Here is a 24,485-nt window from a genome sequence, read left to right on the forward strand (position 1 = left end):
AAGAGTCTACCGAGGTACATGCTGACTTATTGTATAGTTTTATATTTTTTATACTTTCACTGTACCTTTTATGGCATATAAACTTTTAGAATTGTTTTGATAGCTTGCCTGACTTTACTGGTCTTTGATCATAACAAATTATTCTGTTCCGACTTACTGTGTGGGTAACTTACTTCCTCTTTGCTATAGTCCCATCTGTAAAATAGGTGTAATTGTTATTTTTATTTGAGAAGGTTATTACAAGGTAAACATAATAAGCCTTGCCAAGATCTACCTTTTAAAGTGTTTTTGTAGCATTTCCTAATAGAAATTATCAACAGAATTGGGACCATTATAGCTCCCTGTCCCTGTTCAACTTGATGAAGTGAACTGCACAAGTAATGCTAATATTCAAAAGAATGCAATTGTTTTTGCTGTGTTTGGGACAGGCACAGAGGAATTCAGGGACCACAGGGGGGGAAATCAGCTTAATATTCATAATAATGCAAACAGTTCAAAGGTCCTTTTGGTAATTGGGACTATGTACAAAGGAGGCAAAGCAGAAATGTGAGAACCTTTGAGAAGGCTAGTGTCATGTTCACATCATGCCTTGCTGATAGAGACTTGCAAATTAGAGCACCACAGATAGTTCCCGGGCCTGACCGCCTATTTCCACATTCAACAGGGAAGTGGATTTCTTGCCTGGCTGCTGGGCCAAGCTTTTAATACGCAAAGAATGCTCAGTCAGCAACCAGTTTAGCCACAGTACATTGTGTGAAGGGAAGGGGGGAAGCTGTTTTGTTTCATGGCTCAGCCCAAAAGAATGCCGGGTCGTATTGTAGCACATTGGCAAATGTTTCTGTACTCGCTCAGTCTTGCAAAATAGGCTTGTGATATAGAAGGGAGAGGAGAAATGCACTGATTAAAAAAAAATCTGACTCAGTTACACGGAATAAGCATCTGGGACAGGTGACAAAAGACATTGTTTCCATCAGGAGTTTTTTTTTTTCTTTAGAAATAGCTTTTATTTTATAAAGCTGACATTTGGTCTGTAAAGTTTTTAACCACACTTATAAAAAGAGGTTGATAATTCTTAAGCAAAAAAAAGCTGAAAATGTTTTTTTTTCATAATTCAGGGTTACGCAAAGGTTATATTTATAATATATATATTTATATTTATAATTTGAATACAATAAAGATGGGGCTGCTAGTACAAGGATGGAGTCATATTTCAGACACTTGCTCGTGTCCTACAAACAGCGTTTCTTGACAGAAGGGGTTAACAAGGACCATGCCGGTGTCTCTGTAATCGCCATTGGCTGGGGATCGTGGCTCAGACAGGTGGTCCTAAGAGAAGCAAGGGAGGGGGGAAAGACAGAGAGAGAAAGAGAGATTAAGCTGGAGACATTCTGCCTGTACAGGGGGTTGAGTATATGCACCTGTGCCGTACGAAGTGATTATAGGGTTGTTGTTTTAGAAATGAGCAGGGATTTGTCTGCAGCCTATTCAGCACTGTTCCTCTGCAGAACCTGATCCTTTCATTGATGCTTAGATAAGAACGGGCTGGATTTTTGCCCAATATGGGGTAAAAGACTCGTAACATAGTGGGATCTGTATGGGAAAAGTTGAGAAAATAAACTGAAACAAATCAGAGCTAGGAACAATCGATGCTCAGGGATTCCAGCTGCCTTCCCTCCCTCCCCTTTGGACAACAAACAACTCTGCATACACCTAAGGAAATGTGTACTTAATATTTTCATTCCTAATTCATTCTTTAAAAAAAGTAGTAGTATACTATTTCACACCATGGTGTCACAGTTGAAGAGTCTCTGCTGGGCGTAACTGCAAGGACATTTGTGAGGATCAAACATTTGTTACAGCTTATTAAAATGTGGCACAAAAAAACCAAAAATGGAATGCAGTGAATGCATACATGAATTACTTTGGAGAGTGATGGGTCGTGTGTCTTTCGGAACAATTACAGCTGGCGTTCAGGCTACAGGATGGCCTCCTTCTACAAATGAAGAGAGTACTGCAAAACAACCTATCTTTATGCTTTTTTATAACTTACTTAATGCTTTTTATTGCTTATTTTATGCTTGTATAATCTGCCCAGTGCTAAATGATGGTGTGATTGAAAAAGGAAAACATCCTTCCCCACCATCAAAAATGACCAAAAATGATAAAAATGCATAGAAGCAAATTTAAAAGAAGCTAGATCAAGTTAAAGTCAGCGCATAGAGCTTTTCAAAGTGAAAAGCAACAGAAAAATTTACTAAATCAACTTACTAATATTTAACTAATTAAATACAGAGGCATCATGGACATATTTTGAACTACTCAATTGAATTTATTTGCAATATTTGACAGGAATGTTCCTTTTAATACCTGCAAAACTACACAGATGATTCTGTCTCACTCTGCTGCTAAGACTAAAGATGACCAAAGCACTATGAACTGTACTCTTGCTAATGCCAAAAGTGTATGTTGTTTCAAAGAAGAGATTATAGATTCTTAGGCCACCAGAAAGAAGTTTCTCTATCAGCTTTTGGTCAGAGAAGCCCAATGTCATGGTCCAATCCAGGAAAAGTGAGGACTCCTTGGAGGAAGGGGGCCCCTGTGCAGCTAGACCAAAGCGGGCAGCAGATGACCACCAAGGGTGATCTACCACTCCCAGAGTGCAACCAACAATTAGCTCAAAGGCACCTCCATCACCTGACTCTGAGGAAGCCAGAGCAGATCAGCCACCCAGCCCTCCAGGGTCACCAGCTTCCCTGGAATCCCAAAGAAAGAGGCTGAGGTTAGACCTGCAAGTGCAAACATGCAGTACATGCCTCGCTACTCAGAGCAAACTGCAGGCTGACAGCAGAGATGAGTCTTTGCAGGATGGTTCCTGAGAGGTAGACTGTATGCATGAGTTCCTTGTGGGTGGCTGAAAAGTCTCACGTAAGAAAGTGCTGGGTTTTTGTGCAATGAGTTCAACTACTACTGAACTTGCTGATACCCTCCTGACTGATTTCTAGAACTTTGACCCCCATACTGTATTACCAACTCCTGTAAATTCTCTGGCTTCCCTGACCTGTACTGTTTGGCTACCCTTGTGGAATTTCCTCTGGACTGTCCCTGCTTGAGAGCTGAGAGAGATTCTGCAACCGGATACTGGCAGTTGTCAGGTGGCACAAACAACAATCTATGAAGGACTAAAACTTTACAAAGGACACCACCTTGACTGCCCGTTGAGGAACATCATCTCTGCAAACTCAGGTAATGTGGGCTTTTAAATGTTCCAACTTTAAGATTTCCTAGCCTATCCAGCAACAAGATTAATAAGATAAGTATAGTGTTTAGGGTAAGAGGATTGTATGTTTTCACCTTTTATTTCTATCCTTGCTCAGACTGATGCTTGAAGAGACCATGTATACTTTTTTATTTTTCTTCATGAAACCTTCTTATATTTTGAAGGCTCAAAAGCCTGATTACTACAACTAATTAGCCTTTCTCTTCAAAGAACAGTATCAGGAAGGGGCAGCAGTAGAGCTCACTGTTCCTAAAACACAATAGATCATCCTTGTATTAGCTAGCACAAGCAGAGAAGGAGATGTGGCAGTTAGGCAGAGTCTGTCTGTGGACACAAAGAATCAGAGTGCTAAATGTACAAGTCCGTTTTCTACAATACACTCTTTCAGATTTGCTAATGGCAGTGGTTACTACTCAGAGAGAAGTTGGTCGCCCCAGGATTAAGAGAAAGGGAGGCATCATCAAGCCGAGATTTGGGATGGCAGCAGGTCTTTTCCATCCTCCCAGAACCTGAGGAAATGGGGCTTGTGAGTTTGTTCCTTCACAAGAGTAAATCAATAAATACCAGCCAACACATTTGGAGGGACAAAGATGATCATTCAGTGATCTTTGGTGGCCCTTATTAGAGCTGACATGAAGGGTATAAATTATGCAAAATAAATAAAAATTTGCATAAGTGTAAATGTAAATGAAAACTAATGGAATAAAAATGAACATGTACAATAAAGAAGGTAATGAAAATCCATGGGGTTTTTTTTTTAACAAGAAATAGCATGCCTTTCAGATTCACATGCTGGTGGCATAAAGCAAGTGGACTGGGAGAGAGCTTTAGAGGCTCCGGGTCAGATAAAGAAGAGAAGAATATATTTGCAAGGCATAAAACAGGGAAAGATTTCTGTACTTTTGGGAACTGCCTAAGAGGGAAAGTACTTGCATGTATGACCTCTACCATCATACTGCCTTTGTAGGCTGGCTACCAGAAGTGAGGGTCAAGAGGAAAATGGCTGAAATTCACTTACAGTTTTAAACTAACCAGACAATCCTTTAGCAGTGGACTTTTCATATTACCTCTGACGTTTCAAGGGACTGTATCTCTCTTGGCAACTCTACTGCATGCCTGTTGAAGTAGTCCATGGTGATGGCATTGTTCCAGTAGCTAAGGTTAGTTTCTGGGTTAGATGTCTTCTTCTTTCGCCGCATGCAACAAACAGTTAGCAGGACAGCTGTTAATGCAAACATGTAGATAATTTGGTTACGGACTAATGAGAAATGAATGCACAACTTGGCTGGTTGTTCATGGCAACCACAGGCACAGCATCAACAGTGCTTGGCACACATTTACAGCAATGAACCACCAATCACAACCAGCCCCACCACTATATTATGCCCCTGGGATCATGGCTGGCCCCATCCAACAGGCCTATCAAACAGAGGGCAATAGATTTCCCAAACCAAATTTAGTACTAAAGTACTAAAGTAACTCATCCAGACTCCACCTTTATGTATCTCTCACTGCTATGTCTCAGTGGCAGTGGCCAAGTCAGCAGGCATGGGCACCGATACTTCTTTCTAAGGAACCATGTATCCCATTTTTGAGCCACAGTGTAGCACAGCATTTTTTGGTGTACCACCAAAGAATGTAAGAAGAGTCAGTGGTCCATATAATCCAGCACCCTTTTTCATACAGTGGCCAACCAGTTGCTTTTGAGCGCCAACAGACCCTTCTAGCAGTGGTATTCAGAGGTACAATGTCTCTGAATGTGGAGATTCCATTTAGGGATCACACTAGTATCCACCTAAGTTCATATCCTCCATGAATCTGTCTAATCTCTATTTAAAGCCACCTGCCAACTTAAACAGCCATCTAACATGATGGTTGTGTGCATTAACTGGATGACTAGTGAACCAGCTTAGGGTAGGAGTGGTGAACTTTTGTTCCTCTGCTTTGACAAAAGGAACTCTGGCTCTTGGAAGCGTATACTCTGAAAATCTTGGTGGTCTCGAAGGTGCTATTGGACTCAAATCTAATTGCTTAAACTCAGCTGCAGCTTCTTTTTATGTTTTATAAACTAATTTCTGTTAGGAAAATGTTATATCCACATGCTGTGAAATATCTACTTTGGCCTAAATACTAAAGTATCAGACACTGCAAATTGCACAGTAAAACCATAAGCACCTAAAGCTCATTGAATAATACAGTCTTTTACAGGTTAAGCTCAGACTGCCGTTATCAGCATAATCAGCTTTCATGGCACACCGCCTTCTTAACACAAAATAATTGAGATAGACTTCTAATATGATCATATCTGTTTTGATTTGGATCAAACGATGCCTTGTCTTCTTATTACCCCGGAAAAAGCTTCAGAATCTCAGCAATTTCATCAAAGTCAATCATAACCACTTTATTAGACGTTATTTTGAATGGTGAAATTATGAAAATTGCACAGGTAGGAATTTCTTAAATGAAAAGAAAAACAGCTTCAGATCCTTAACTATTTAGTTACAAACTTGCAGGAATGTTAATATGATATATGGTCACATGTGTGGAACATTAATAATTTGACATTACTGGCAGAAAATGGCAAAGTCTTGAACTGACTACTGCTGAATGTTAAAGGAGAAAGTGCCAAAGCAGGACTATAGCTGAACATCAGAAAGAGACTGAGGCGGATTCCGCACAGGCAGGGGCGTTCCACCGGCATATATGATGCTGGTGAAACTCCGGGGCCGTTTGCAAGCTGAGGTGTGAGTGGCCCCAGAGTGACCGCTGCCCACAGTGGCACCTCCATTTCCTTTCCCCACGCTCACCTTCTCTCCTTGGCGAGCTCCGCAGGGATGGGGAGGCATGCCCACACTACCCTCCGACCCCTGAGGATTGAAGGGCAGTGTGGACGTGCCTCCCCATCCCTGTGGAGCTTGGCAAGGAGAGAAGGTGAGCGTGGGGAAAAATGGAGGTGCTGAAAAGCAGCGCCTCCAAGCCGTTTGCACGGCTGTGGCAGGGAATCGCTGTTTCTCTGAGAAAAGCACGGCGATTCCTCGATTCAGAGGGGCAGCCGTGCAAACAGCACCCCTGGAATGGGGTTTTTTGCCCATGCGGAATCTGCCTGAGACTAGCAAGAGCAGCCCTGAAGGAGCTAGGAAAGATTCTTAAGCGAAAGGATGTCTTCACTGGCAACCAAGTTAGTTAATTCATGCTATAGTATTCCATATTACTATGTTCGAGTGTGAAAGTTGAACAATGAAGAAAACTGACAGGAAGAAAACAGATTTCTTTGAAATGTGTTGCTGGAAGAGAGTTTTACAGGTACTGTGTACTGCGCAAAAGACAAGTAAGTGGGTTCTACATCAAATTAAGACTGAAGCATCTCAAGAAACTAAAAGGACTAAACTGAAGCTATTGGACTTTGGCCACATTATGAGAAGACCAGACTTACTGGAAAAGTCAATAACGCCAGGAAAAGTTCAAGGCAGCAGGAAAAGAAGACCTAAAATGAGATGAATTGACTGAATAAAGGAAGCCACAGCCCTCAGTTTGCAAGACCTGAGCAAAGCTGTTAGTGACAGGACATTTTAGTAGACACTGATTCATAGTCACTATGAGTTGGAATCAACCTTCCAGCACTCGCCAAACATATATGTATGTGTGCACAGCACGTCATGAACTCCAAATGATCATTCTTGAAGGGGAAATTCCTTCCCATATTGTTAGTGAGGAGTGTTTCGTTAATAGTTATTCTTCAAATGCAACAACCTTCTCTTTTTCTTTTTGTTGTTGACACTTGCACTAGAAATGGAGGCCCCAGTTTGGATGAACGTTTTCTTCCTTGAGTGCCAGATTGATCAAGGCTCAGTTTTCTCATAGGAGAGGACTCTGGGTTAATATGCATGAAACCAGTGGTGTAGGTCCAATCAACTCTTTGGCTGGTGAAAAAGGAAGAAGTCATCCACTCTGACCATCCCCCGCCCAAAAGCTATGCTGAGAATCATGGAATCTGCATGCATAAAATGCACGGGAGCTCTAGTATGGGAGGGAATTGGGTGAGACAGAGTTCAACCATCTGGATCCAACCTATTATTCAGTTTGTCTCAAGACTGAAGGACGAAGACTTGCTTCTAGGTTGATGAAACAGACAAAATGTTACTTTGCCTTGAGAATGGATGGTTGTACCTCATTTGCCCCATGTAGTGTTCTGAATACCATTCACCCTTGATTCTTAGGACACTCATGAATATATAGCAGGTAACACTCCAAATGGCAATGTTCCTGTGTATGGAAAACGAGTGCATTTACAATTGGAATGCTGGTACAATGCGACAACCTGATCCAGCAGGGCTTTTCTTATGTTCTTATGATGCAGACTCATGCTCCATGGGTCTCAAATCTGGAAAGGTAGAAAGCCACTGCCCTAAAGGGCAGCATTTTGTTCAAGGAAATTAGCAAATGAGCAACAACTGAGTATTGTTACACTATAAACTGGGAAGGTCCTCTTAAAAAGGAGGGCAGAGGGCAGCTCTAAATGTCTCACTAAGTGTGGTCCACCACAAACAAGTCCATTCTTGCTACAGTAAACTAGTTCAATATCAAATCAACAGACTGACTATCAGTTGCAAGGATGGCTACATTAAGCCGTGACCAAGGCAGATGTATTTTGACCTCCAAAAATATGATAAAATGGTGCAGTTTTAAAATATCAAGTCTAAAAACAGAGCTCAAGGACTATCCAAAACTGTACTTTTACCTAAAATCTGAGAAGCATAGGGATGCAAAAGAAAAATACTACTAGATGAGAGATGCTTGGAACATTTTGATGAATACCCCAAATACAATGATCATGGATTAAAATTCCCCTCTTGGCATATAAATTGTAACCATGTCAGTGTGCAGAATTAGATCACTGCAGCATAATAAAAGAAAGCTGTTACAGTGAAACAGTCAGATGGATTCAATCAGCTCCTGCTTTATTCAATGTGAAAAGGTGTGATTGCACCATAAATCTCTCTGTTGAATTAATAGAATATTAGCCCTGTCAAATTCCAAATTGCAGGCTATTATGAATGTAATCCTTACACAGACACACACACACACCCCGCACACACTTTGCTTCCATTTATCCAGAGCCATTCATTTAATTCCTCCTGCACAAATCTACTTAGGTCCTAATCAAGCCATCACATCTGTAGCAAAGCCGTCCCAAGGTTATCATTAGAACTGCTCTGTGCATAAAAGCCCACTAAAATAGAAGAGTTCTCCCTTCCAGGGCTTGTTTCTATAATCACAAATCAACATTTATTGGATTTGTGGGTTGTGGTTCCCAGGAAAATTTCATCCACTTATTGATGTTGTGTGCTGGGCAGGGAATCCTGAGCCTTCCTCGCTGTAGAAGATTCTCTCAATAAAGATTTTGCTATTTCTGCAATCATTCACCTCAGGTTTGAACAGAAGAGTCAAACTCTTTAGAAAATATTTTACTTGAGTTCAGGTTGCTTCATGACCCTTCAGTCCTCTGAAGATGGTAGAGATTGAAGGGCACGCAGCTGTGCAACTGGCAGAGGCACCTGTTGTTCATTCAAAGGTGGTGAACAACAAATCCCAACTCTTCCGTGTGCAGTTTTAGACCAGGGGTCTGCAAACTATGGCTCTCCAGATGGTCATGGACTACAATTCCCATTAGCCCTGCCATTTGGCCATGCTGGCAGGGGCTGAGGGGAATTTTAGTCCATGAACACCTGGAGAGCCATAGTTTGAAGACCCCTGTTTTAGACAATTTTTGAAATATTTAGTAAAAAGCAAGGGCTCAACTTCTGGAGAAGATTTTTTCTTTCATGTTGCCTTTTAAAAAAAGTTTTACCTGTTCTCACTTCATTATTCATTTTAATATTGCCTTCCTCACCCTTCTAGCACAATATGTCATGTCCCCTCTCCTCTTAAAGTAGAAGCTCTTTTTACTCCTACTCTTTTAGCACAGTTCTCAAGGGATGGATACAGGACTGAAATTGAAAGAAAAATTCCAGCTGAATTAAATTAAGGGTCCATCCAAGACTGACCAATCTAGGAGCAAGTCATGAAGACCATGTCTCCTCCATTTTTTTGTTTCTGCCCCAGCAATTTGCCTTCTGAAGAATGCTCCTGAACCCAAAGATTAACTTCCTTTTAAGACTATCTAACTCAGTGACCAATATTTGGATCTTCTGGCAGCAAATCTATAGATGAATTATTTATACACTGTGAATTTACATTTATTTATAAATGTATTACTGCCAATTTCATTGGATGACCCTTTAGATCTGATTACGCAACACATTCTGTGACTGGAGCTCCAGACTTACAATTCTGTTCCTAAAAGCAGATGTTGGGAAGGGGTGTCTGGATTGGGGCCATTAGGGAAGGCTTTACTGATTTATTGTCGAAGGCTTTCACAGCCGGAATCACTGGGGTGTTGTGTGGTTTCCGGGCTGTATGGCCGTGTTCTAGTAGCATTTTCTCCTGACGTTTTACCTGCATCTGTGGCTGACATCTTCGGAGGATCGGATGGTAGTAAAGCAAGTGGAATATATCTGTGGAATGTCCAGGGTGGGAGAAAGAACCATTTGCCTGTTAACAAGTGTAAAGTGTGCAATTAGCAAGTTTGATTTGCATGTGTTGAGTCATAGCATATGAGTAACTATGAATATAGCATACTCAATTAGTGAGGGCATCTGCATTGTAGTAGCCTGGCCTTTTGATCCCTTTGATTGCTTACTGCCTGGAGTGGTGGATGGTGTTCTGGGTGGTGTTCACTAGCTCTTTGATTGCCTACTGCCTGGAGACATCCTTTGTCTGGGTGGTGTTCATTAGTCACTGTCTTGATTCTAGTGTTTTTCAGTACTGGAAGCCAAATTTTGTTCATTTTCATGGTTTCTTCCTTTCTGTTGAAATTGTTCAAGTGCTTGTGGATTTCAATGGCTTCTCTGTGCAGTCTGACATAGTGGTTGTCAGTGTGGTCCAGAATTTCTGTGTTTTCAAATAATATTCTGTGTCCAGCTTGGTTTATCATGTGTTCTGCTATTGCTGATTTTTCCAGCTGAATTAGTCTGCAGTGCCTTTCATGTTCTTTTATTTGTGTCTGGGAGCTGCGTTTGGTGATCCCTACGTAGACTTGTCCACAGCTGCATGGTACGCAGTAGATTCTTATCCTTTGCTGAACTTAGCATTTGTTGAATTTTCTTAGTGGGTCTGTAGATTGTTTCGAGGTTATGTTTCTTCATCAGTTTTCATCACCTTTACTGATTGCTTTCCCTGATTTAACCCCCATCCCCCCCCACACACATATAAACACACTTTAAAGAGAAAAGTAGAAGCCCAGCAGGGTAGCTGGTCTTTTCTTCTGCAAGTGCATAAAGCAGTCCAAAGGAGCCCCACTTGGAAATGCTATTGGTGGGGGGGGGGGGGAGTTAACCAATCCCTGCCCATCTTTCACCTCTCCTCCCAGCAGCTGTGCTCTAAGGCCCAAAGAACAATGGAAGTCTAACACTGTGGATAGTTTGGTCCTCAATTCTAGAATTATGAGAAATGATGAAAATGTTCTGTCTCGCCTTTTTCCCTACATCACTCATATTATATTTATTCATTCATGAATATTAATGAGATTGAGAAAGTTAATTTCCTCTCATTTCTAGGGTGAAGAACTCAAGGAGGGTTGCTCACTTTACATGGGAACAAAGTCAGTTCCTCTTGGAGTTAACAGGGATTACAAGTCCATTTGTCTTCTTCCTGTTTCCATACCCAAAGAATCTCTATGTTGGGTTGGCTTTGACATCTGAAAGTACTTTTACCTCGGTAGAACTTTCTAAGTTGCTTGGATACTTGATTACAGGGCTTCTGTTGTAGTGAATGGAACCTCTCTAGTTAAATCTCTGTTCAAGGCCTTGGAAAATGTTAGACTTACTGTTGTGTTGTCCCTTGTGGATAGTGTGGATAAACCACAGTAATTGCTCTGTTTTAGTCTAAAGTAAAATGGCACCAAAGATTAAATTTATTTATTTATTTGGGTGATTTATGACTATGAACAGGCAAATCTCAATTTTGAGTTACAGGGCTCAATGAGCCAGCCCAAGGGCCAACTGAGGCCTTGAGGCAGGCCTTGGTCTGAAGGGGGTGGGAGTGAGCAGGAAAGAATGGGGTGGAGAGAGGGGGGCCCTGAATGGGAAGAGCAGGAAACACACAGAGAGAGTAGCAGAGTGAGACAGGATAGCAACACTGAGTGGAGATAGAGGGAGAGAGCAGGGGGAAGAGCCAAGAGCCAGGCTTAGCTCTGCCCCTGTGGAAGGCCAAAAAAGGGTGACCCCCTAGAGGGCCACCAGCCTGATGCCTGCCCACGAAGAACCCAGGCCTGGCCAAAGCCTGAACACAGGGCGCCACAGCAGCCAGCAGATCAGGTTGCTGGCGGGCTGAAGACCACCTGTGAAGGGAGGAGGGAGGCAGAAGGCCCTGACCCAGGGTTGGTGCACAAAAATCATTGGGATGAGACCTATTTAAGCAGAAATGGAACCCCACCAGTATAGCCCAATTATGCTATGAGTTTTTATGTCCTTTTATACTCTAAATTTTTATTGGTTTGTTAATAGTAACAATTTTATTTCCATGTATACTGCGAGCTACCTTGAGTGGGTCTCGAAAGAGGTGGCATGCACATTTTTGAAAGAAAGAAAGACCTAGTTAACGGAAGGTCTTCTTATTCCACTGTTTCCAGGGCCAGTGTTTAAACAAAACTGGTCTGTTTGTCAACACTGCAAAAGCAGGAGCAGTTGTTTACCCTTACTCCTCCATTGCTATGGGTCATGCTGGCTGGTATGGAAGAGATCCACGCCAGCTGTTTCCACAGGGAAGCACTGATTTAGTGTGGAAGGGAAGGTGAGAGGAAGCAGCTGCTTTTATGCCTTGCTGTGATGTACTGCAGTCTGAGCCACCTTGACTTCCACTGCAGTTTCCAAGAATACTTTTCATTACCCTCATGGACAAAAAAGAACCGTTGCTGTCCTGTAAGCTAAACCAACAAACACTCTTAACAGCCAGAACTGACAGGTACACTGAGGGGTCAAACATTGGTGGCATTAGAGACAAGGAGCATGATGGACAAGGAGACACGAATTTGGGTTGCCTACAGCCAACGAATCGGAAGGAAACAGAGGAAGCCGCCACAATTCCCAGTGAATGGCAGTCCATGCAAAAGGACCGTATTAAAGCTGTGGTGCAGTCAAAAGAAGAGCGAGGGGAAACTACGCCTGGTGCAGTACCGCCCGCCCCCACCATGCCCCCTCCACAGCCTGGCCACGCCTCCGCTGTGGCTCTGCCTGAGGTGTTGCGCCCCCCTGCCACGTGAGCACTATGGTACTGGGTGCAGTAGCGATCCGTAACTGTGCATCTCAAGAGCCAGATCCAACTAAAGAAACCCAGATTCTGATAATGACTGAAGTTCAACATGAAGGAAGAGGGAAAAGCTTGAAACTCCAGATATAATCGACCTACAGTTTGCTCATGTTGAATTAATAATAAAAGCAGGAGGAGTTCTCTCAGTACTGAGGACAGGAAATATAAATTGGAACAGGATCCAAAGGAACAGGTCACACACCATTTGGGTTCTGCTGATTTTTCCACACTGCAAGCCAAGCTATCTCTCACACACATTTTGTGACATCAGTAGTAGGGGCTGACTGAATTCACAACCATGAATCGTAGTTATAACTATTCATCCTGCTATCTGAAACACTTTAATTGCAGGAATGAGTTTTATATTTTTACTTAAAGGATTTGAATATAGTTAGTGAAGCATGTGCTCTGTTACTGAGCCATATTCCCCACTCCACCCCCCAATATATAAAGCTGCTTTCTGTCAGGTGATGCCATGGCCCTGGTAGTAAGCACTGTCAGCTCTGTCTAGCAGCAACTCTCCAGGGTTTCAGGTAGAGAACTGTCTGCTCCCTGAGATCCTTTAAGTGGAGATGCCAGGAACTGAACCCAGTACCTTCTAAGTAGGACCTCAAAATGCACTGGTCAAAATATCACATTCATAACAATGCTTTTGTTTTCTATTGGACCAAACTAACTGGGTCAAACTGCTAACAACAACCACAACGAGGCTCTCTGACGATATGGCTGGGATGTTGAAGAAACTTTGAAGCCTCTGATGATAGAGCATTATTTATTATATAATTATGGTAGCTCTCCCAGTCCCCAAAACTATCATTAAGATATGATCCATTTTCCTTCTTTAATTATTGCTGTATTTTTCATTTCTACTGTTTTTCTTCTTTTATTTTGTAATTATTGAAAACTACATAAATCAAATAGATGGTTGTAGACAGTGTTACATGTGAATGCAGTCCTAGAGTCCTCCCGCTCTCTAATTTACTACAACCAGCGTGGTGTAGTGGTTAAGAGCAGGTGGATTCTAATCTGAAGAACCAGGTTTGATTCCCCACTCCTCCACCTGAGTGGCAGAGACTTATCCGGTGAACCACATTTGTTTCTACACTCCTACATTCCTGCTGGGTGACCTTGAGCTAGTCACAGTTCTTCGGAACTCTTTCAGCCTCACCTACCTCACAGGGTGTCTGTTGTGAGGAGAGGAAGGGAAAGGAATTTGTAGGCCACCTTGAATCTCCTTACAGGAGAGAAAGATGGGGTACAAATCCCAACTCTTCTTCTTCTTCTAATCTCCACATTCCTTCACAGGCAGACAATACAGACTTCCTCTTCTCAGTTTTTCCCACTGTTGATTTTTACCTCTTCATAAAGACTGTTGTTTATTTTTCCCATTTTTGTGACAGAAAGATTGACTGTATTTTAAATTCCCCTTCATGCAGAAACAGGACTACTGTATTATTGTGGCTAGTGAATGGCCACTAGTATTCTCACTGTGAGCTTTAAGAAAGATATTAAGAACAGGAGCAGAATCCAGACATCCTCAGACTATGTCTGGTGAGGACTACAATATAATTCAAATAATGATAAAGCCAGACCTGATTTCTGAGATTCTGACAGTCTCCAGCTGATAAAATTACTAGTTACTGTACTGAGGAAAAAAGTCTCAGTATTTTCTGGAACATTTTCCTTACAATCTCACCATAGGTGTTGGGGTGGGGTGGGGAGAGATTCCATGGGATGATTTGACAGCGATGCCTCTGTACCGCTGCAGAGTCTAAGCTTCTCTTCATAGCTGCAACTAAGATGGGTGTCCATTCTTTTGATAAGCACAAGCGAACTCTTTCATTATTGAGATGAACCCACAGATGGTGCAATATCCACTCATGGATTTCATCTGATTTATTTTATCTACAGTTTCTTTATTTGTTGTAATATTTTGATTGATATTGGTATCATGATTAAATAAACCTGGAGCAAAGGAAAGACAAAAACTGTGGTCATGTTTGCTTTGCATCCTGAAGATGGCAGCAGCCACCTTGTTTCTCAATGCAATTCTTTGAGGTGATTTGTGGTTGAGGTATCTACAGTGTCAGTGGTTCAGTTTTGCCAAATATGAAACTGTTCACTTCTGTGAGAGTGGATTTTCAGAAAAACAAAATATTTCTCAGCAGGGAAGCAGTGGGGATGGGGGAGTTACAACCAGTCTGTCAAGGAAAAGTGAGTTGTATTGTCGAAGGCTTTCACGGCCAGAATCACTGGGGTGCTGTGTGGTTTCTGGGCTGTATGGTCGTGTTCTAGCAGCATTCTCTCCTGACGTTTTGCCTGCATCTGTGGCTGGCATCTTCTGATCCTCTGAAGATCCTCTGAAGATGCAAGCCACAGATGCAGGCAAAACGTCAGGAGAGAATGCTGCTAGAACACGGCCATTCAGCCCAGAAACCACACAGCACCCCAGAAAAGTGAGCTGTTTATTTCACAAGACGATGACAAGAAAAGTGTTGAGTTGGTGAGGATGCTTGTAAATCAAGCCCGATCTGTAATGCTTGCCTTTCAGTTTCTGAGATGAGGGGAGTGCAGCATGCAGAGTAAGCAGAGCCAATGAATGATTAGACTGTGATTATCATCATTATATTATTATCCTGACAAAATACCAGGCATGCCACCTGTCTTATGCAGAGTTCAATTCTGAAGGAGGAGAAGGGAAGGGAAGGTGCAGCTTGTGCGAAAAAGCTGCTTGAGCTTTTGGGGGATTGAAAGTGAACACAGCAATTTAACTGCTGATTTGACGGACATGTAACACAACAAAACTCCCCCTCATCCTCTTCCCTACACCTATGTAAGAATGCTTTTTATAGGGTGGACACACAAAATAGCATTATCAGAAGTGGAGATGTTATGATGGATCGTTACCTGCAGTATCCTTACTCACTACTCTGTCCTGCTATTTCTAATCAAGCACACACATATACACATCCCAAAAAGAAAGGACCAAGCATAATACAGCTTGAACCGAACTATCTGATTATTGTTCTCTTAGAGGAGGTATACTGCCAGTGGATTTAGAAGTTCTAGTCATATCTTTGGGTACTACAAAATATATTGATGTTGTTGCTGAAGAGCTGAAATTTCCGTGTATCTCTACCACCAAATTCTTTAATCTGCCATGGTGAACTACCATTGGCTGACAGTTTGCATGATGATTGGGAAAAAGCAACCAGAACTTGCAATACAAAGAGCAGAAAGAATTCCCCATGTGTTACGGGGGTATGTATGCGAGTGATTTCAGCTGAATCCTCCCTCCAGCTATAGCTGTCACCTGTGGCTTATCCCATACTGCTGATGAGGCCCGTCAATCTGGAGGGTGAAATCTGCAGTGGGATAGGAAAGGCAAGACAGTCCCATTCCAGATCCAGAAATCTGAGGACAGTTCACTGGATCTAATTCATATGGGCAGCCATCCATAACCACCAATAACTGCAAACAGGATGTAAAAATCCTCTGGAACTAGTGTTGCCCATCTAGAGAAAAAAGCAACAACCCTGTATCAAATCCTCAGAATCACATTTACAGGAGCACCGGAGCCTATTCTGATCCTGCACCATGTGCATCTAACCTAACATGTCTCAGCAGACAGACAGACAGACAGACAGACAGACAGACAGACAGACAGACAGACAGACAGACAGACAGACAGACAGACAGACAGACAGACAGACAGACAGACAGAGACTTAACTTACAGCATGATGATATGGGGACACTGATGGCCAAGATAATCCATGCTATATCCACTTTGCTGAGACAAATTGTTGCCCTGTATTGGGGCTTGTCCCCCTCTGTGACATGAGAAATGTTCCCTGGCATGCCAGGTTTCCAGGTTCCAGCAGGTACCAATCTGTTTAGGAAATTTCCCGTTGCTGTTGAAGTGGAAGTTGGCAGCCACGTAGAGGGCTCTGTGGAGAGTGCGCTGCTTGGGAAGCTAGTATTATACCAAGAGGGATGCACCGCCTTGGATGTTCCATTAGGAGTTCTCGTTGTATGCAATGAAATGTTAGCATCAGCAAGGCTGGATGTTGATGCTACCGTTGCAGTCCCAGGGCTGGTAAAAAAGGGCACCTGGTTTATAGTCTGGTTTGAGATTACCCAAGAGCTATTTTTACCTAAAATATCCCATATGCCATAGCGAGGGGGTTTAAAAGGCACCGTCACCATTTCAGGAGTAACTGAAGGGCCAGTTGCTGGGATTGCAAGATCTGTTCCCTGTGTAACCGTTTCCAATGAATTCCCCTTCTCTGCTTTTTTAAGGCCTTCCAAGATATCGCTGTAGAAAGAAGCATTGGAGTCTGTTGTAGTTACCAGCACAGAACTATTTCTGCTTCTGTGAGTGGTAGGTGGAGTCTGTAACGGATGATTTAGAGACTGACTCCTTGTGTTAGGAGAAGGAGAATGCAATTCTGTCTCTAGATCAGGCTCTGTAAATTCTGTGAAGTTGACAATCTGAAATATTTTCCCCTTGGGTCCAGTCTTTCCAAAAGACAGAGCACTCTGGTTGTATAAGTGATACAGTTCCTTGGTTCCAATAGGACTGCTGGTTGACTTCCGGCCAACTGAAGGAATGGTGGCCTTCATTGAGCTAGTGGAATGGAAACTTGCAAGAGCGGCTGTGGGTGAAGGTTTAGTAATGTGACGGCCTCTCTGTCGAGGAGTCGTCCCCATAGCTGAGATGCTGATATTGTTTGTCAGGAGGTCCTGAGATGATGCTAAGCTGGGAGACAGTCCGTGAACAGCAAATAATAGCTCTTCTGTCAGTGCCAAGACCAGTAGAACACCTGGACAGAGAGAAAGAAGAGAGATCAGCATGAAAAATGGGTTTCTCGATTGTGTTTTTAGTTCTTAAGAATTCAAGACATGAAGCTTAACCTTTTACGCATGCCTGTGCAATAGTAATTCCATCGTTTTATCCAGAGACCATTGTAAGACGCCATTAAATGAATCTCTCATGAAGAGACACAGAGTCCATTTCCACAGAAGCCAAAAAAGTCAGTAGAAGGATGGTAAAAGAAGCATTATAGGCGGCGAGTTCGCACAACCGTTGCTGCAGAAATGACACTGCAGCGATACGGCAACGTTCCAACAGGCCCACAACGGTTTATTCGAAAATCGCTCACTGAGCGTGTCTTTTCAACAACAGCGCTCTGCAGTCGGCATTGTGTGAAGTGCCCACCAGCAATTGGTGCCATATAGCCCACTCACCTCCCACAATGGTGGCCCACAGTGGTCAATCCTGGCACCGAACGCCTGTGACGTTTACTCTGGGGGAAGCCGTGCGAAGCACTGGGGGTCAGCCAATGCGCTACCTTTCACGGAGTGCCCGCCCATGCAAACGTTCCGTTGCTGCAGTGTTGCCAGTAACACTGATGGCACAATGCTGTAATTGGCTGTGCAGAAACAGCCTGAGAATGTTGTGCACAGTTGTGGTCACTCCTATCAGAAACACTGTACACTGGGAAAAGGAGCAACTGGGCATGATCAGGAGTTTCAGAAAAGTGCCTAATTTTCGTTCAGGAAAACTGTTTTTATGAAACAGGATTTCTCACCAGAGACTGTTGAGAAAACTCAGCAATGAAGGAATAAGAGGGGAAGTCCTCCTATGGATTAAAAACTGGTTGAGGAATAGGAAACAAAGAGTGGGTGTAAATGGGAAGTTCTCACAATGGAGAGATGTATGGAGTAGTGTCCCCCAAGGATCCGTTTTGGGACCAGTGCTCTTTAACCTATTCATAAATGACCTGGAAGTAGGGGTGGGTAGCGTGGTGGCCAAGTTTGCAAATGATACCAAATTATGTAGGGTGGTGAGAATCACAAAGTATTGTGAAGAGCTCCAAGCGGACCTTGATAAATTAGGTGAGTGGGCTAAGAAATGGCAAATACAGCTCAATGTAGCAAAATGCAAAGTGATGCACATAGGGGCAAAAAATCCAAACTTCACATACACGCTACAAGGGTCAGTGCTATCAGTCACAGACCAGGAAAGGGATTTGGGCGTCTTAGTTGATAGTTCCATGGGAATGTCAACTCAATGCATGGCAGCTGTGAAAAAGGCAAACTCTATGCTGGGGATAATTAGGAAAGGAGTTGATAATAAAACTGCAAGGATTGTCATGCCCTTATATAAAGCCGTGGTCGCGACCGCGCTTGGAATTACTGTGTTCAGTTCTGGTCACCACATCTCCAAAAGGATATCGAAGAGATAGAAAAAAGAAGTGTAGAGAAGGGCTACTTGAGGATGATTGAGGGATTAGAGCACCTTCCTTATGAGGAGAGGCTGCAGCGTTTGGGACTCTTTAGTTTGGAGAGGAGACGTCTGAGGGGGAAAATGATTGAAGTCTATAAAATTATGCATGGGGTAGAAAATATTGACAGAGATAAATTTTTCTCTCTCACAATACTAGAACCAGGGGGCATACATTGAAAATGCTGGGGGGAAGAATTAGGACTAATAAAAGGAAACATTTCTTCACGCAATGTGTGATTGGTGTTTGGAATATGCTGCCACAGGAGGTGGTGATGGACACTAACCTAGATAGCTTTAAAAGGGGCTTGGACAGATTTATGGAGGAGAAGTCGATCTATGGCAGGGGTAGGGAACCTTAATCACTCAAAGAGCCATTTGGACCCGTTTTCCACGGGAAAAGAAAACACTTGGAGCCGCAAAAATTTTTTGACATTTAAAATAAAGATAACACTGTATATATTGGGATTTTTTACCTTTTATTCCACTCATTCTGAGAAGCACATGGATGCGCCCGCCCTGCTGCCTGCAGAGGCTGGAGGCAAGAGACCTGAAGACCCAGCGGCTTGGCCTTGCCAGCCGCCGGGAAAGCACCTGCCCCACTCGAATGGGGCGGGCGAGAGGGGAAGCCCGCGGCGTGGCCCAGCCGTCCATGGGCAGTTGGTGTGCCCACCCTGCTGCCTGCAGGGCAGGCAAGGATGAAGCCGACGGCTCAGCTCGTGGAGCCACAGTGCAAGGGCAGAAGAGCCGCATGCGGCTCTCGAGCCGCAGGTTCCCTACCCCTGATCTATGGCTACCAATCTTGATCCTCCTTGATCTGAGATTGCAAATGCCTTAGCAGACCAGGTGCTCAGGAGCAGCAGCAGCAGAAGGCCATTGCTTTCACATCCTTCATGTGAGCTCCCAAAGGCACCTGGTGGGCCACTGCGAGTAGCAGAGTGCTGGACTAGATGGACTCTGGTCTGATCCAGCAGGCTAGTTCTTAAGTTCTAATCAGAACTCCAGATGTATTACATGGTCCTGAACAGTCTCCAAGACAGAAACATGGATCAAGCCATAACAGTATAGAATGAGGGGTTGGCTTCCTTCTGCCTTGTCATTTCCTTGATAGGAAATAGCTCCCTCAGCCTCTTCCTGCCTCACTGGGGAAAGGGGAAATGAGCCACAACATGGATGCCTACCTTTCCCCTCTCCCAAAGCCTAAAACTGTCTGAGAGCATTTTTAATTTTTTTTGGGGGGAGGGGGGAGTACAGAAGGAACAGTTATACCCTTGTCTTCTAACATTGTGATGCAGATTGATAGCAGGCTGCCCCTTTTAGTGATAAAAATGCATCAGAATCCAGTGATTAAAATCACAAAGGACAACATTACAAACAGTGTGGTGATAGGTGAGAGAGGAATCTCTCCTCTGTCCTCCACAATTTCCACTCTCACAGTACAAACATTCAGGATCACCCACTGGGAGACAATGACGCTCCCTTAAGGACAAAATGACATAATTAAGCATTGTGAATAGAAACAGTGTACCACAAGATGTGGTCAATCGTCACAAACTTATGGGCCATGGACTTATGGTGATCCAAGCAAGGGGCTTTCAAGACAATTGAGAAACAGAGGTGATTTGTTTATTGCCCACCTCTGCAGAATCATCCTTGGGGGTCTCCAAGCGCTTAGCCACCATCCCTCCTGGGTCACTAGCTTAGGATTGGACACATTTGTGGGGAATTACTTACAATAGCTGTGATGACTAAACATAACCTCCATTGGTTGTGGTGGGTTTTCCAGGCTGTGTGGCTGTTGTCTGGTAGATCTTGTTCCTAACATTTCTCCTGCATCTGTGGCTGGCATCTTCAGAGATGTGTCACAGAGAGAAGTCTGTTACACACTGTGTCCAGTGAGAAAGGAATGTTTAGTGAGGTATATATTGTCCATATCCCAGGGTGGGGAACCAATCAGTAAGTGTTTGGGTGGAACTTGCTAACACTTACTGATTGGTTCCCCACCCTGGGACATGGACAATATATACCTCACTAAACATTCCCTTCTCACTGGACACAGTGTGTAACAGACTTCTCTCTGTGACACACCTCTGAAGATGCCAGCCACAGATGCAGAAGAAACATTAGGAACAAGATCTACCAGACCACGGCCACATGGCAAGGAAAACCCACAACAACCAGTTGACTCCGCCATGAAAGCCTTCGACAATATGTAACCTCCACTGATTGTCTTTGTGCCCAGTTGGTAAGCTTTTCAGAAACTCGCTGGCCTAGCTGGAAACAAAATGCTGATCACATTCTTTGCTGGATCAGACCAGAATGTGATGAGTCATTCTGACTTTTGGAGGGGAGGGTCATTTCATGTGCTGTTTTGCAGTCTCTCACCTCAGCCCATAAATAGAGTGATCATCAGTCCATGAAAGAGTGATATCGTTCTTCATGCTCCACAAAATACATCCTTATTCGTGTACAGTGGAGAATAAGATAACCATTAAACACTACTGTACTCTGTCCCACCAAAAGATAAAAATGTGGTTTTGCGGTATTCCGAGGCCCAATATTGAAATGTCTACCAGGGATAAAACCACCTGTATCTCTGTAATCCCTTGGGCTATCACAACAGTTTCTGCTCAGTGGTCCCTGGGTATTCTGCCCCACTAATAGTTTTTTTCAAAATTTGGACCCCCGATTTTTCCAAAATGGCTGCTGAGGTAAAAACACCTGTAGCTCTGGAGTACCTTGGGCTTTCTCGGTAGTTTTAACTGCATTCTACTTGGAGCCACCTAGGGATTCTTCTCCACCCATCATTTTTCAAAACTCAAACATTCCAATTTTGTCATTTTTTCCTGGTCCTAGGAGGGCTATCACCTCCTTTCAACACAAAGAAGGTCCAGAAAGTGGCTGGGGATTAATTTAACATAGAGGTTGTCTCTTTCTGTGAGACAAAGTATAGGTACTCTACAGTTCTGGACCTCAATATTCCTGCCAACCTCTGATCACATCTTGGTCAACATTTAACCTGGTTAACTGATCACATATTGAATCTGAAATGCAAACGTTTATCCTTAGGGTATTTGCAACTCATGGCCTAGGATAGAGCACAAGAAGACAGCAGCCAAGTTAAGGAGTAGGCAAACTTTCTCTGTCCCTTCTGTCAACTGGTTACAATCTGAGTCATTAATTCACAAGTACACAAATGTTGACCTAAGAACTGAGAATTTTAAATATTCACAGAATAGCTGCCTTGGAAAAGGAGCAAAGGCAACACAGATCACCTCCTGACCTGCACAGAGGCTGGATTGCTTGCCCATAATGTTGTATGTACCTCCAATGTCTGTATGTTCACATGTAAGTATAGATTCTGATATCCAGCAGAGAAAATGGCATATATTCTAAACTTCAATTAAAATCCAATAGGCTTATCATTCTTACAGCTGCAGACAATCTTGTTACGGTCCTACTGGTAATCTTAGTAGAATTTCAATTCCCTTTTAAGAACTCCAGGCCTTTTTTTTAAAAAAAACTGAATTTTGGTGCTTGTGATGTAAGTGGGGTAAAGGGAGTGGACTTGTGCAAAACAAGTCTTGTACAACCCAAAATATCAGTCTCTATTATCCAAACCAGACAGCCAGCATGACCTAGTGGTTAAGCAAGGCAGACTCTAACCTGGAGAACCATTCGAGTCCGCACTCTTCCTTATGCAGCCTGCTGGGCAACCTTGGACCAGTCACAATTCTCTTAGACAGGAAGATGTAACATAAGAATCATGTAGCTTGCAGAGCCATTCTCATACTTTTAAGCCCACTGACTTCAGAGGAATTTTTTTGCCATCTTCTGGGCATGGAGAAGAGGTCACTCAGGGTGTTGTGGGGAGGTAGTTGTGAATTTCCTTCACTCTGCAAAGGGTTGGACTGGATGACCTGGAGGTACCTTCCAACTCTATGATTCTATCTTTCTTTTGGATGTATAATTAACACCATAGATATGACTGAACGCATATGCTTGGTAACTGTGAAACACTTACTACTAGGTGGCGCCAGTGTTATCACAGAACCTGATCAGTTACAGGGAGGGCAGACGTTGCACAGGAAAGTATACAGTCAGATTTCTGGACTTCTAGGTGAGGAACAGGAGTCCCTCCCTGGGAACACAGAAGCCTCTATTCTACATTCTGGCATCCAACAGACGGAGAAGAGAACCAAGAGGTAAATATAGGGCAAGGCATACCTTTACTCAAAGCACATCCAGATGGCTCCAGTAAATGAGATGTGTCATGCATGACAGTGGAAAGCAAAAGGGGGACAAACCATATGGCAAAGCTGGAGGGAAAATTCCTTCCCAGTGTGGCAATCAGTTACAATCAAAGCATGAAAGCAAAACACATCTGCTGAACCTCCTCCAAATGGAAGTTTTCCTAGCTCCGAGTCTACACATACCAAAAAACGACATCTCTACAGCCATCTCCCAGACTTCAGAGGAAAAAAAATGCCTCCAAACGCCTACACAACATTTTACTGCTTGGTTGGGCCACCCCACACTGTGATATCTGTGCGCCACTGAGAATGCTGAATGGTTGTAGCAGCTTTCCGCGCAGCTATTTGCTTTCTATTGCAAGGTCCTTTTAGGACACATCTCTCTTCAGATCACTGGTTTAATACAATGAAGCAGTTCCTCTGCAGTTAGAAGGGCTAACGATGGCAGCTGTCCAACCATATTTCACAGAAACTTTAGACTTCACGCTATGGAGGACATTCACTGCCTCCTCTGTGTTATTTGGAGGGACAAGAAGATTTGGGGCTGGTACACAAAACAGGACAGGGAAACTGCAAACCTGGAACCACTTGCTTAAAAATCATTTTGGACATGGCACCCAAGACACTCAAGCAAGAAGGTTGGGAATTGCACACCGCCACCTGGATACCTCACATCTACCTTCCTGTGGACCTTTGCCCCGGGGATTTCCTTCACAGCCAACACAGGTGCATTGAGAATTGAAACTGAGGCCACAAGAGGGTTGGGAGGAAAAAGAAGAGGAGGAGGAGGGGGAAAGGGTTTAGATTTATATCCCCCTTTCTCTCCTGTTAGGAGACTCAAAGGGGCTTACAATCTCCTTTTCTCCCCCCCCCCCCCAACAAACACTCAGCGAGGTACGTGGGGCTGAGAGCTCCAAAGAACTGTAACTAGTCCAAGGTCACCCAGCTGGCATGTGTTGGAATGCACAAGCTAATCTGGTTCACCAGATAAGCCTCCACAGCTTAAATGGCAGAGCGGGGAATCAAACCCGGTTCTCCAGATTAGAGTACACCTGCTCTTAACCACTACACCAGAATGGGACTCCCTCAGTGCCTCATGCAGGAATGGGGTAGATAGAGAAACTACAAACATGGCTTCTGTTCTCATGTCTAGGTAAGTATCTAGATTCCAATTCAGAGGTGATGCTGGTTGTACGTATCCTCAATAAAAAGCTCTTACTAGTTTAGGACAATGTGTTCGTACAATATTTAATGTGCCAGAC

General features: G+C 43.4%; 1 protein-coding gene across 6 annotated transcripts in view; it reads right to left on the reverse strand.

The window, feature by feature from the left end:
- Window positions 1-961: 961 nt before the first annotated feature.
- Window positions 962-24,485, reverse strand: part of TMEM108 (transmembrane protein 108) — a 210,521-nt gene continuing 186,997 nt past the window's right edge. For 3 of the 6 annotated variants that reach the window (XM_048511269.1, XM_048511268.1, XM_048511270.1), the window contains 3 exons: window positions 16,419-17,507; window positions 4,345-4,499; window positions 963-1,326 (listed from right to left, as the gene is read on the reverse strand). In XM_048511269.1, the coding sequence (XP_048367226.1) occupies window positions 1,204-1,326; window positions 4,345-4,499; window positions 16,419-17,507 (1,367 nt within the window). In that variant the 3' untranslated portion in view covers window positions 963-1,203. Of the gene's footprint in view, window positions 1,327-4,344; window positions 4,500-16,418; window positions 17,508-24,485 lie in introns of all 6 variants that reach the window. The other 3 variants (XM_048511266.1, XM_048511271.1, XM_048511272.1) reach the window with 3 other exon arrangements.

This window comes from Sphaerodactylus townsendi, linkage group LG11 (assembly GCF_021028975.2).
Source record: "Sphaerodactylus townsendi isolate TG3544 linkage group LG11, MPM_Stown_v2.3, whole genome shotgun sequence".
Lineage (NCBI taxonomy): Eukaryota > Metazoa > Chordata > Lepidosauria > Squamata > Sphaerodactylidae > Sphaerodactylus > Sphaerodactylus townsendi.